General features: G+C 39.0%; 1 protein-coding gene across 1 annotated transcript; it reads left to right on the forward strand.

Moving 5' to 3' along the window:
- Positions 1 to 9,413: 9,413 nt before the first annotated feature.
- On the forward strand, positions 9,414 to 10,609 carry LOC143613501 (uncharacterized). The gene is made up of 3 exons (XM_077087186.1): positions 9,414 to 9,944; positions 10,016 to 10,169; positions 10,212 to 10,609. Exons 1-3 carry the CDS (start codon positions 9,414 to 9,416, stop codon positions 10,607 to 10,609), a joined length of 1,083 nt encoding a protein of 360 aa, XP_076943301.1.
- The last annotated feature ends 2,773 nt before the right edge of the window (positions 10,610 to 13,382 follow it).

The following is a 13,382-nucleotide window of genomic DNA, read 5'->3' on the forward strand; positions in this document are numbered from 1 at the left end:
AAAGTTTAGGGCGATGTTGTGTTTAAGAGAACCCCAATATAAAGAGCTAACACTTGAGTTTCAGTGCACGTTTCGGTATAAAGAAGGTAATTTTGATCAACCAGACGCGGTTTCATTTGCGTTGGGACGAACGACATACGAGATGACGATGGCCGAGTTTGGGGTGGCGAGTGGCTTTTACATAGAAAATGAAGTAAATTCGATCGAGTTTCACACGGGTTTGCGAGGAGCGTTTCGAAATAAGAAACCCTTTAGTTTGACCAGCACAGATTTGGCTACTTTTTGGGGAAAGATTGTGGTTTCTCCATTTTCAAGAAGTATGGTAGCATCGGACATTGGTGACCCGGTTTTGAGGTACATTCATAAAATTTTTAAGCACTACTTTGGTTGGACGAGGGTCGGGTGAGAACAAGGTGAATTGGTTGGATTTGTTTTGTTTATTGGTTATGGTTGAACAAAGGCCTGCTAATGTGGCGAGTGTTTTGGCTTGGTCGTTCCATCGAAATCGAAGGGGAGGTACACAAAAGAGATCAAAGATAGATATGGGCCCATATGTTACATTGTTGGCAAAGAATTTGGGTGTTTTTAAGAAATATAATCAGGAATTTTTGACACGTGGGCCGGTGGTTGAGTATATTGGTGTAAGAGAGTTAAGGTCAGCTGGGATTTTAGCGCCCTTTGATCCATTAGCATGGGAGGGGGCTCGTTTGGGTCCTACAGAGCTTCCACCTCCTGATTCTAAGGTCGTCGCGGCGATACAAGCTGAGTTGCCTACCCGACATCAGAGGCCGTTACACAGACAAGAGAGACCGAGAAGACAGTATCCAGTTCGAGAGCCCCGTCCTTAGGTACTTACTATAGATTCTTTATATGACAGGATGGAGTCGGGATTCGACCACACGCAAGGTTACGTGAATGAGCAGTGTGAGGGGATTAGACAGCTGATGAGGGACAGTCAACAAAGACAAGATGAGAATATGAGGATTTTGATGACTGGGTTGCATATTGATCTGCCTGATTATGTGAGATAGCCGTCTGTGTCAGGGCCAAGTGGTTCGAGTTTCCCGGGAAGTTCAGGAAGCTATGGTTATGGTCACGGATATGGGTATGGTGCGTCGTTTTATGGGCCGGGTTCGCGTGAGTTTAAGGAAGCTGAGCCGTATCAGACACTGGAGCCGAGTGAGGAAGAGGATGAAGACTAAGTGTGGGGACGTCCTAGGAAGCATTGGGAATTGTATCTTTTAATGTTTTATTTTTCTTTTATGATGTTTTTATTTTCGTTGGTTTGTATAATTACTAATCTGAACTTGTACGGCTGGGAGGATGGGTTGGTGTGATGTTTTCCAGGACACCTAAATTAGACTTTATTTTCTAGATTTCTGTTATGTATTCACTTAGGTACGTCGAGCGAATAGTCCGTGTCTGTTCAGGAATGAGAGAATGAGATAAATAATCATGGCGAGCGAAGCGGTGAGGAGAGAATTCATGACGACGAGACTGGCACTGTGACAGTCTTCCATACTACCAGCTAAGTCTTTTCCTTTTTACTTTGTTTTTTAGTTTTTATATTTTATAGCTTTGTTTTGTTTTCTTATTGGTTTTTGTATTTTTAGGATTTGCTTTGTTTTAAAATTTTGAGTCGTGTTTCCGTTCCTGGATTGAGGAGAATGCAAATTTTAAGTGTGGGGATAGGAACACATGTTTTTAATCTATTTTGTTTTCTACTTATTTATATCATAAAAAAACATCCTTTGATTTTGTTTCTTTTTGCGTATAAATGGGAGATGAGGATACTTATCGGGAATCGGTTTTTCAAAATACTAATAATATGATATATATTAAAGAACACGCACTTAACTTGGGATGTGTCGGTAGGCTCAGCATTGAGAATGAAAGGGCAGTTTGATATTTGGTTTTAAAACGAAAAAAATATGATTTTTAGTGGGAAACATGTTAAGTCTGTATAAAATACGAGATGAAAGGTCAGGCCATACTCAAGCCTCATTTTTAGTTTGATTGTAGAAAGTTATGAATTTTAAAGAAATTTGAATACGCTATCATACGATGCTTGGGTAGGTTTAAACGTTAAAGTATACCGTGTAGCCGGTGATATAAACTTAAAACTTGCACTTCTAGTTTTAGTGTTTAATACTTCATAGGCGTATGGTTTTATAGCCTTAAATCCTGTATTGATGGGATGCCTCGGGTTCGGAAACCACGGGTCTTTTTATGGTTGTTCATCTAGGTATCTTCGGATATTTAAAAATCATAAAAGCTTTTAAGCATAAACCCGCAGTTTACTGCCATTACACTTACTTACATCAATTACAGTGAAGTAAAATCTTGATGATCTAGTGATCATCCCACTGTTAGTCATACGTGGTCCTCTTACTTGCGTCCCATACCATTAAGAACAGGATCAACTAGAGACACGACGTATGTAAACCGACAGATGGAAACTTGTAAAATCACGTGTGGTAATGGGTCCGAGGTATTGCTTGATAACGAGGGTATGTCATGTAGTGGGGAACACTAGCTAGTTAGTTGAATAATTGAACCTTAATCGTATCTAATGGCGGCTTGGGATACTTTGATGATTAAATTTAGGTGGATAAACAATATCCTTGATCATCTTAGCTGCTCATGAAAAATGTGCAACAATGGTTTAATCTGCTATTATGAGGTTTAAGTCAAGTTGAGGTGGTTTGATCCGGTAAAATCTAAAATAAAGTGGGTCTTGACTGTGGGTTCCACTAGATTATATACAAAATAATAATAATAATAATAATAATAATAATAGTTGGGTCTTACTTGTCCCGGTAAAGACAAAGGCATGGGTTTAAGTGGACAATAATATCGGTGATCGCAGTTTTTGCGTTGTTCTAAATTTTAAGATAACCTATATGTTTGTTAGACTGTATTTCTACGATTCTGATCTCGTTGCAATTAGACTTTTTCAGGGACGAAAAAAGGTTAAGTGTGGGGATATTTGATATAACGCTTAATATACATTAATCCCGTGTACATTTATTTAATATTTTATTAGTTTATGTTCGGTTTATCGTAAGATTTGTATACTACTAACTTACTTTTATGTTTTAGGTTTCAGGTTTTAATTCCGGTGAAAAGAGGCAAAAAACGAGCCGAACCGGAGAACCGACGCATCAGGAAACGAACCGGACCGAACCAGGAGTGAACCGGACCAGAAGGAATGAACCAGACCCCCCTAAGACGGAGCGCCACGCGACGGGGAGGGGGGAGCCCGCTGCGCAGCGCGGCGTGGTGATGACGGTGCCAGACTTCCAGAATCTTCCATGTGTTAACTGTCTTAACCTATTTTTGGACCCCTGTTGCCTATATAAAGACCCCTAAACACACCATTAAGCATACCTCGAAGTCCAGATGAATTTGGTGGGTTCCGAGGAGTCCGAGAACAGTTTCCGGCAGCTTTGGAGTTGAAGAATCAGCTGGTGTTGCGCGTATTAGCTGAAGACGAAGAACACAGGTTCTATCTGTTATTTCTTTCGTTTTCATTATTTTATCGCCATGAATTCTAATATGTTTGTTTTGTTTAAACCCAAGATGCTAGGCTAAATGGCATGAACTATCTAGGTTATGATGAACTTATTTTGATGTTTTGATTTGACTTTGGGATTGTTTATCGTTATGGTTTTTTATGATTTAGTAAAAGATTTATCTATAATTAATTGGTGCATATAGATACTTAGGATTGTTTGATGAGTTTTATTCCATAGTTTTCCTTAATTATTGTTTGTCATATGATAGAATTGCTATTAGGTCAATTACTTTGTGTTTTTGATTATTTTATGATTGATGTCATGATAAGATCATAGGAATAATATTGTCGAATAAACCTAAGTGTGCTGCTAACCTAAAATCTGTAAAGTGCTAGGTTATTAATAAGTCTTTACTATTTAATCTTGCTAGATTTAGTTCTTTGTAAGGAGTCCGTCTAGGGTTGATTATTTATTATTGTTTATCAAATCAATTAAGTGTAGTAAATTGCCTTTGATTTCCACGCTGTAAGGTAGGATTTTGTATAAAGGAACTAAACTCTAAACAATTGGGTGACCGTAAGCGAACTTGATTTTTAATACTGGTGTGCGTTAAAACTTGTTAAAAATCCATAGGTTTTTCTTGAGAAGGGTTAGGGGTCATGTTCGGGTTTTCTTATAAGTGTCTATTTTACGATCCCAGTCCATAACTAAATATTTTCCCGAGTCAATTCATTATTGAAATTTAGGGGAGTCTAGCTTAGGTAGTTTTCTTATTATCATCTTATTTTCAAAACAAATTTCGTTTTCGTTTAAATTACTTGTTTTCTTAATTAGTTTTTAATTATAGTATTAAACTAGTATTTTAAATAAAAATCCCCCAAACAAATATAATTAATAAGTCGTGTTTTGTAGTCGAGTCTAATTAGCTAATAAACGTAATTAAAGAGTCTCGTGGGTTCGACATCCGAACTTACTTAGCTTTACTAAAGTCGATCGGTTCACTTGCCGGTTAGTAGTTTAGTCGAGTTTTAGAGAGTCTAGAGTATTACTTAGTGTTTATTTTAGTTAATAATTATTAAACTACTTCAAGTACATCAAGTTTTTGGCGCCATTGCCGGGGACTTTTGGCAATTGCATTATTAGCTTTGGTTGGACCTACTTGCTACATACATGCTACTTGTTTACGTTTTGTTTGAGTCGTAGAAGTCTAATTAAGTCTAGTGTATTTTTAATTATTAGTTTGTTTTTATTATTCACATTTTATTAGAAACTACTTACTCGGTCTTGTGTGTTTTTGTAGGTATATGCCACATCTTCGTTCGCAAGGACCGCCATTGAATTGTTTTGGACCTACTCCGTTGAAGTCCGAGGCAAGTTCATCTGAAAAGCAACCGATCACCATAGATACTTAACCGAAATCATCACCCACAAATTCACCCGCCAATTCACCACCACCAAGCCCTAGACTCGTTCCAATGGCCGAGAATAACCGCACCGTATGCCAGCAAGCCTTTGAAGGGTTCCATGGAGATCACTCACCCATTGTCGCTCCCGAAATTAAGAACCCTAACTCGTGGCATATCCCATCCTATGTCATGAACAACATCACCAATAACCACCAGTTCCATGGCCATGAAGATGAAGATGCACCGGCACACATCAACCGTCTGACCCGTGTGTTCAAAACGTTCAATTTGCAAGGTGCTAACCAGGATGCGATCTTCCTTCACTTGTTTCCGTTTACACTTTCAGGTCGTGCCGCCACTTGGCTTGACTTGCAACCTGCTGGAACATTCACCACATGGGAGGCGCTTCGCAATGCATTCCTCAAGAATTACTTTCCACCTGCTATGGCCTCTCGCCTCCGTGATCAGATCCACTCCTTCCGCATGGAGCCGGATGAGGCGTATTACCAAGCTTGGGAACGTTTTCAGAATCTGCTTTCCCGTTGTTCACAACATGGGCTCACACCTTGGGACCTTATTGAGAAGTTTTACAATGGGCTTACTTCTGAAGCTCAAGCAAGGTTTGACATAGCTGCTGGAGACAATCTGATGGACATGAAGAACGTGACCGAGTGTAACGAGATGTTTGAAAGTTTCGCGCAATATGAGTACGCAAAGAAGCCACGAGGCGGGAATTCCAATCCTGCCACCAGTACACCCTCATCTGCTCGAGGTGTACACCAGGTTAATCTGGATACTGGTATGGCTGCTGCTTTGGAGAATCTCGCCCGAGAGATAAAAGAGTTAAAGACTAAGGTGGATAAGTGTGAGATGTGTAGAGGTGGTCATGGTACGCCGGATTTTCCGTTGATGAATACTCAAGATGTTGATTTTGTGGCTGGCCAGAACAGGTTCCCTAATGCTTACAATAACAACAATACGAACTGGAACAACTACAAGAATTAGAATCAAGGTCAGAATAACTCAAGTTGGCGTCCGGCTGGTGGGCCACCTGGTTTCCAAGCTCCCTATAACCGAAATCAGGGACAGTACAACAACGAATGTTCTGTGACATTTGAGACAAAACAAGGTACACCTCAGTATGTATTTACCGATTAAGCAAATAAACGCCTTTTGCGTAACAAACGAACGATTAATCGAACGGGTCGGGTTATGACCTAGATTTCTTGGGGGGCCATCTATAAGTGATATACGATCTATACAAGCTAAAATATTAGAAATATGGTCTTAGTTTGATAGCAAACAAGTTAAACAAAAACATGCTCGTTTAACTACCCGCTATAGATTTAAACGCGAAAGATAGTTAAAAACCAAGCATTGTATCATCCGTTAAGCCGAAAAAGACTTACTAAACACTTATTTGAAATGTTTTAAGTGATCCGTGAAAATATTTTTGATTTTTACAAACATATAGTATGTTTTTATAATTTTACACAAAACTAGCCGAAAAACACTCGTTTTCGCACTGTTTAACGCACCCGATAAGTTTTTCGCGCCAAAAACCGAACCCGAACTAAACTTGGACTGGGCTTTTCGTATTTGGGCTTGAGAAACCAGATCATTGGGTCAAAACAGCCTAACATGGGCCCATAAGGAATCCCGGCCGCAGCCGCCACCCCACCCCCATTTTTTATAAAACTTATTCCACAAGCTTGATTATTCATTTTAGTTGATAAGAAGTTGAGTTCCAAGCAACTCTAAACCTGATTTTCCAGAAATCCTTCAAACCCTAAGATAAGGAGCTTAAATAAGTAGCTTTTGTACTTGTTTAACCTTGATTAATACCATAAAAACATGTCTTGATTACTAAAAATCATTCCTAACCATGTAAAAATCCCACAAATGGTCCATAAACATTTTTTGATCATACACATGGTAAGGAACCTGTTTTGATAGTTTTTTTGGCCATAAACACGGATTAAAGGGTTGAAACGGCGTTTTTACGGTTCAAAAGTTCGTTTTTGTGCACTAGCCGAAACCCTAAGTTAAGGGCTGTTATGTTGATGAGAAATTGCTTGGTTTGTGATATAGGACTTGTATCTAGCTTGCATACAAGCACAAGAACCTGAAAACTTTATTAGAAAGTCGAAAACGAGCCAAACCCGCTAAGGTAATGCTGAAACACTCGCTTACGGGCTGCTTAGGTCAAGGTTGTTATGTGCATATTATTAGGCCTTGAAATATTTCAGAGATATCAGGGACCATGTCATTGAGTCCCTGTTTAAATTTGGTAATTTTTTGACCATCCGAGAATATTTGGCGAATTTATTACCGAATTGGGACGTTTATTTGGGAAAAATAGCTAAAATACTTCAAAAATTATGAAATTTTTCTGGAAGCTCATATTTGATGTATTTTGATTACATATGAATTTTGGGATCATTTAGAGAAGTCTATAGGTGTTTTGTTTATATGCGTTCGTGTGAATTTTTATAGCCGAATTTGGGCCGAAAAGAATATCACACGAGCTTTTTACATTCTAGAATTGATACAGGTTGAATTGGTATATGATTTGAGCATTCAGGAATTTTTGTGGAATTTTTGGAAATTGTTTGGGGTAAACGGACGATTTTCAGGCAAAATATAGCTGACAAAATGAATTTTTATAAATTAATAAATCAGTAAATAATTCCAAAAATATTTTTATAAAAATCTACATATTTTAATTGATAAGTGGCTAAATTTTCATAATTTAATGATTAATGGTTAATTAATTATGCTAATTTGAATATTAAACAAATTCAGTTTTAATAAAAACCAGCAAGTTTGCGAGTAACGAACCTGCGGGAATATCAAAACACCAGGAGTGATTAAAAATCATATTTTCGGAGTAATTAAGTACAAAAGAACTTTTCTATGAGAAACCTGGACAACCCGGGTGGATTGTGCGGGTTTCTTCTCAAATCAAACTGAATAAACGGAAACGGGCCCCGTGGCTAATCCGGGACCCCAGTATGTGATCCTTCTTTATAACTTAATCATTTTATTAACCAATACATTTACCCAAGCTTATTTTCCCATAACTGTTTTCTGAACGCGTAAACGAACAACTTGGCCCAGCTGGGAAAACGGGAATCTGAGCCAAGTTCAGTTTTAAGTATTAGACATTGAACAACATCACAACCTAAGCCTATTGCCACTTTCTGGGCGTTCCAGCTACACCCAGATTAGTTATACAGCCCACTTTAGTATTGAGATTATAATAATATTAAAATATTAATATTATTATAATATTGATTATAGGAACTACTGATAGCGGACCGAACAAACCACGAGCTGATACAGTACTGAATATCTACTAAACCGTGAGTTTCATAACCCCACTTTTAAACAGTTTTACGAACTTTTGGGGTGAAAAGCATGTTTGATTACATATACATGCCTGAAACATGTATTGATGTGAATTATCTAAGTGCTAACACACGAAAGTCCTCACGATCACAGTGATTAACTTCGAGCCGGTGGCTTGTGAATAGTACTATTGGTTTGACATACCCAAACGGAATCGGCCTGGTTGCCGTGTCACATAGCGCCGTTTGCACATGACCATATTTATATAAACAGGCTATGTAGTGTTAGACATAGCTACCGCGGCATGTTGTGGGCGAAAAGGGGCCACAGTGGTTGATGAAGCGTGAGAAATGGATGCACGCAGCACATACAGTCAAGGCTTCACTGTAGCTTAGCATAATTACATCATTTACATACATACATACTTATTTCATGATTACAAGTGTTGACTTGTGAATACTCATTGCTGTTTTCTTGAAACTCGTGAAACTCACCAACTCTAGTAGTTGACCCGTTTTAAACTGCTTTTCAGGTGTACATAAATCGGAATGATTTGGTGATCTGTTACTTGCCTGAGGCGTGTGGTTGATGCTATGTGAAAAGAGGCAAGAGTGTTAGCAGTAAGAATGTATAGTTAACGAACCAGTTTTGTTTGTATCACCTAAACTGTAAAACAATTATAGAACAATGAGTTGTAATATATTGTAAATTAGTTTGTAATGTTTCTTTATAAACAATGTGTTGATACCAGAGGTGTCTGTTACATTCCCCGCTTTACGCTTCCGCATTGTGCTAGTCGGGGTGTGACATGTTCCAATGGTAAAAATTCGAATAATGTGCCGGATCCGAGTAAGAAGTTGGACGAGATAATGCAGCATATGGTTACTAGAGATCAAGCTACTCAGAAGACCCTTGCCGAGCATGATCTGGTTTTCAAAAATCAACAATCAGCTATGCTCGACATGCAAAGAACCATTGGCGATATTGCCCGACAATTGAATGAAAGACCCCCGGACAGTTTTCAGGTTCAACTAAACAGAATCCAGCCGCTCAAATAAAGGCGATTACTACTCGTATCGGCAGGGTTTTGGGTCCCGAGGTGCGAAGGAATGAAGTTGAAGTGGAAGATGAGGAGGTGATGGATGAAGAGATCGAGATGGAAGTACCGGGTAAAGTGCAAAACACCTCACCAGTTGCACCGCCAGTAGAGAAGAAGCAGGTTGAAGTCCGACCATCACCTTTGATTGACCATGCTCGTATCCCATATCCCGCTCGCGTGAAACACCAGAAATATACGCGGGAGTATGGGCACTTTCTTGATATGTTCCGACAGTTAAAGATCAATCTCCCATTCATTGAAGCCCTCCAACACATGCCGAAGTACGCGAAGTTTCTGAAGGACCTATTGAAGATGAAGGATAGGTTGGGGGAGGTGTCATCGATTCCCCTCATGGGAGATTGTTCGGCGGTAGTGTTGAACCGCGTACCCGAAAAGTTGTCAGATCCGGGTGTGTTTACGATTTCAGTTTTGTTTGGTAGTGACGCGATGAGCCATGCATCGGCGGATTTGGGTGCAAGTATAAATCTAATGCCGTATTCTTTGTATGAGAAGTTGGAGTTAGGCGAGCTTACACCGACTCGCGTGTCTTTATCGTTGGCCGATCGTTTTGTGAAATATCTGCGGGGTATTATTGAAAATTTGCTAGTAAAAGTGGATAAGTTTGTGTTCCCGACGAGAAGGTTCCCATTATTCTTGATCGTCCGTTCTTACGAACCGCAAAGGCGCTTATCGATGTTTATGATGGGAAGATCACGCTTTGGGTTGGTGATGAAAATATTACTTATGATGTCGCGAGATCGATGAAGCACCCGAGTGATCATGATGATTTCAGTGGTCTATGCCATTCGGTTTATTTTATTAACTCTTTTATTGCAGGTATGGATAAATTCTTTGATTACATTTGTGGTACGGATCTCGTGGGTAGTAATGGTTTAGTCGATTGTGATGATTTGGTTGAGGATGAGTTGTGTGAGAACGATTCGATTTGTGATGAGTTGGCTGAGATTTTGGGTTTGCCCGAGATGATAGAAGTGAATGAGATTAGTTGCGAGAGTGAGGCGGATTCGGTGGTGAAACCCGCTCCGTTGGAATTGAAGGTACTCCCATCACACTTGGAGCACGCGTATCTCGATGAGGGAGCGAACTTGCCCATTATTGTGTCATCCAAGCTAACGGAAGAACAAAAGGCGAAGTTGATAGACATATTGAAGTTGCGTAAGGGGGCGATTGCATGGAGACTTTCCGATATTCAAGGTATTGGCCCCGCTTATTGAACGCATAGGATTCTAATGGAGGATGAGTACAAGACGGTGGTGCAACCAGAAAGACGTCTCAATCTGAATATGCAAGAGGTGGTAAAGAAGGAGGTATTGAAGTTGATGGATGCCGTGATGATTTACCCGATTTCCGATTCTCCATGGGTGAGTCCGACTCAAGTTGTTACAAAGAAGGGAGGTATGACTGTTGTGATGAACGAGAAGAATGAGCTTATCCCCTCGCGTACAGTTACCGGTTGGCGTGTGTGTTTTGATTATCGACGATTGAATGATGCCACCCGGAAGAACCACTTCCCGTTGCCGTTTATTGATCAGATGTTGGAGAGTTTAGCAGGTCAGCAATTTTATTGTTTTCTTGACGGTTTTTCAGGTTATTTTCAAATTCCCATTGCACCGGAAGACCAAGAGAAGACAACTTTTACATGTCCGTATGGCACGTTTGCATACCGTCGCATGCAGGGGAGGACTTACATTGAAGTTTGGGGGTGCACTGGAACCCCCAAATTGGTTCCCGAGTTTCGAAATTATAGTGTAATGTTATATATAAAATCTGGAGTGCACCCCCTTATAAAATTGGAGTGCACCACCTTTAACAAGCTAAAAGATTGGTGGAGTGGTTAAGACCCTGGCTATTAACACAGATATCTCATGTTCGATGCTGTTGCTGGACTTTTTGATTCTTTGTTTTTTTAATTTATTTTACTTTTTTTTAACATGGTCTAAGCACTGTTTTAATTTTTTTTTAAATATTTTTAGGGTTTCAAACACAGCCCATAGCAGTCGCTTCCTCTCCTCCATTCTCCTGTCCGTTCACTTCAATACTTGGTTTATAATCTTTATGTGAGGGTATGAATGTGTTGCTTTGGATAATATTGAAGGAGTGAACTAGAATTAATGGAACTGATAAGAAGATTTCTTTCACTTCTATAAAAAATTGTTTCAAATGCTATTGGTTAGCTTCATATTATTAAGTGATTACTATTATATGCAGTTTGAGAATCATACCATCCATGTTTGAGATAAAACTACAAGGCAATGTAAAAGAAAGTAAATTAAATGATACTTTTAAAGTTTTTTCTTTATTTGTTTTTCTGATTGATTTTCTCATAGTCTAGGCCTTGTTTAATTGTTTAGTTTATTATTTTTTTACTTTTCATTGTTAGTTTGATGCTTTTTATATTAAAACTGAATTCGACGTGCATGTATTTGTGTTAGTTTCTTACCCTTATGCAGTTAATCTTACACTAATATCCTCACACTACTTGAAAGAATGTTAAAAGAATGATTCGAGTTTATTTTTTCTTGGTCTTTCTATTGCAGTTTGCAGATAAGAAAAGGTAGAAGTCGCAAAGCAAGTATTTATCATATCATTTTTATGATATTTTGTTACTTTGATTTTTGATAATTCCATCTTATCTCATGCAAACCTTTAGCATTTTGTGCAGTTTTCTACATGATATGGGCACAAACACATCTAGATTTTATCAAGAACAGTAATGGTCTTTCACACTGTTTTTCGGCTGTGAAGCATGACTTGACTCAATTTGTAAATATGTTTTATGTAATTTTTTTTATTATTTGCACAATTTGCCCCATACTAAGATTAGACTAAGATAAATTAGGTGATGAATTAGTTGTTGAGAAACTAATAATAATGTCATGAAAAGGCACCGATCTTAGAGTTAGCTTTAGGATAAATGCACAAATACATAATGAATTTTCAGCATAAAGAAATAGCAGGTGATGAACCTTACCCGAATCATCAAACCGACTCGAATTTTTTTATATTCGACTATATGAAATTAGAAGATCTAAAAACTGTGCACCATCCGGAAAAAATTCCTGGATCCACCACTGGTCGCATGCCGCTTGGACTGTGTAACGCTCCGGCTACCTTTCAGCGTTGTATGGTGGTCATCTTTCAGGATATGACAGAGACGTCCATGGAGGTGTTTATGGACGATTTTTCGGTTTATGGTAATTCTTTCGATCATTTTTTGGCTAATCTTGAGAAGATGTTGAAGAGATGTATCAAAACGAAGTTAATGTTGAATTGGGAGAAGTGTCATTTTATGGTGACGGAAGGGATCGTGTTGGGTCATAAGATCTCGAGGGATAGCATTGAGGTGGATCGGGCAAAGATTGATACTATAAGTAGACTTCCTCCTCCAACGAATGTGAAGGCGATTAAGAGTTTTTTGGGCATGCGGGGTTTTACCGGCGATTTATCAAAGATTTTTCTAAAATTACCAGCCCGATGTTCCGACTCCTCGAGAAATATGTGCCTTTCGTTTTTGATGATGAATGTGTGAAGGCGTTCACGTTTTTGAAAGAAAAGCTCGTAAGTGCTCCCATTCTTTGTTCTCCCGATTGGAGTTTGCCGTTCGAGCTCATGTGTGATGCTAGTGATTATGCGGTGGAGCGGTTATTATGCTAGCAAGACGTTGAATGATGCCTAAGAAAACTACACCACCACGAGAAGGAGCTTTTAGCCGTTGTTTTCGCATTTGACAAGTTTCGCTCGTACCTCGTGCTTTCGAAGACCACCGTTTTTAACGATCATGCAGCCTTGCGTTTTCTCTTTCAGAAAAAAAACGCAAAGCCTCGTTTTATACGATGGATTCTTCTACTTTCCGAGTTTGACATCAATATCAAAGATAAGAAGGGTGCGGAAAATGTAGCGGCCGATCATCTATCCCGTTTAGAGGACCCGAGGAGAGAAGAGTTGCGTGAGGAGGAGATTGGAGACACATTCCCTCACGAGTCGATC

This window comes from Bidens hawaiensis, unplaced genomic scaffold (assembly GCF_021521415.1).
Source record: "Bidens hawaiensis isolate Kalapana, Puna unplaced genomic scaffold, B.hawaiensis_p1.1 tig00037600_1, whole genome shotgun sequence".
Classification (NCBI taxonomy): domain Eukaryota; kingdom Viridiplantae; phylum Streptophyta; class Magnoliopsida; order Asterales; family Asteraceae; genus Bidens; species Bidens hawaiensis.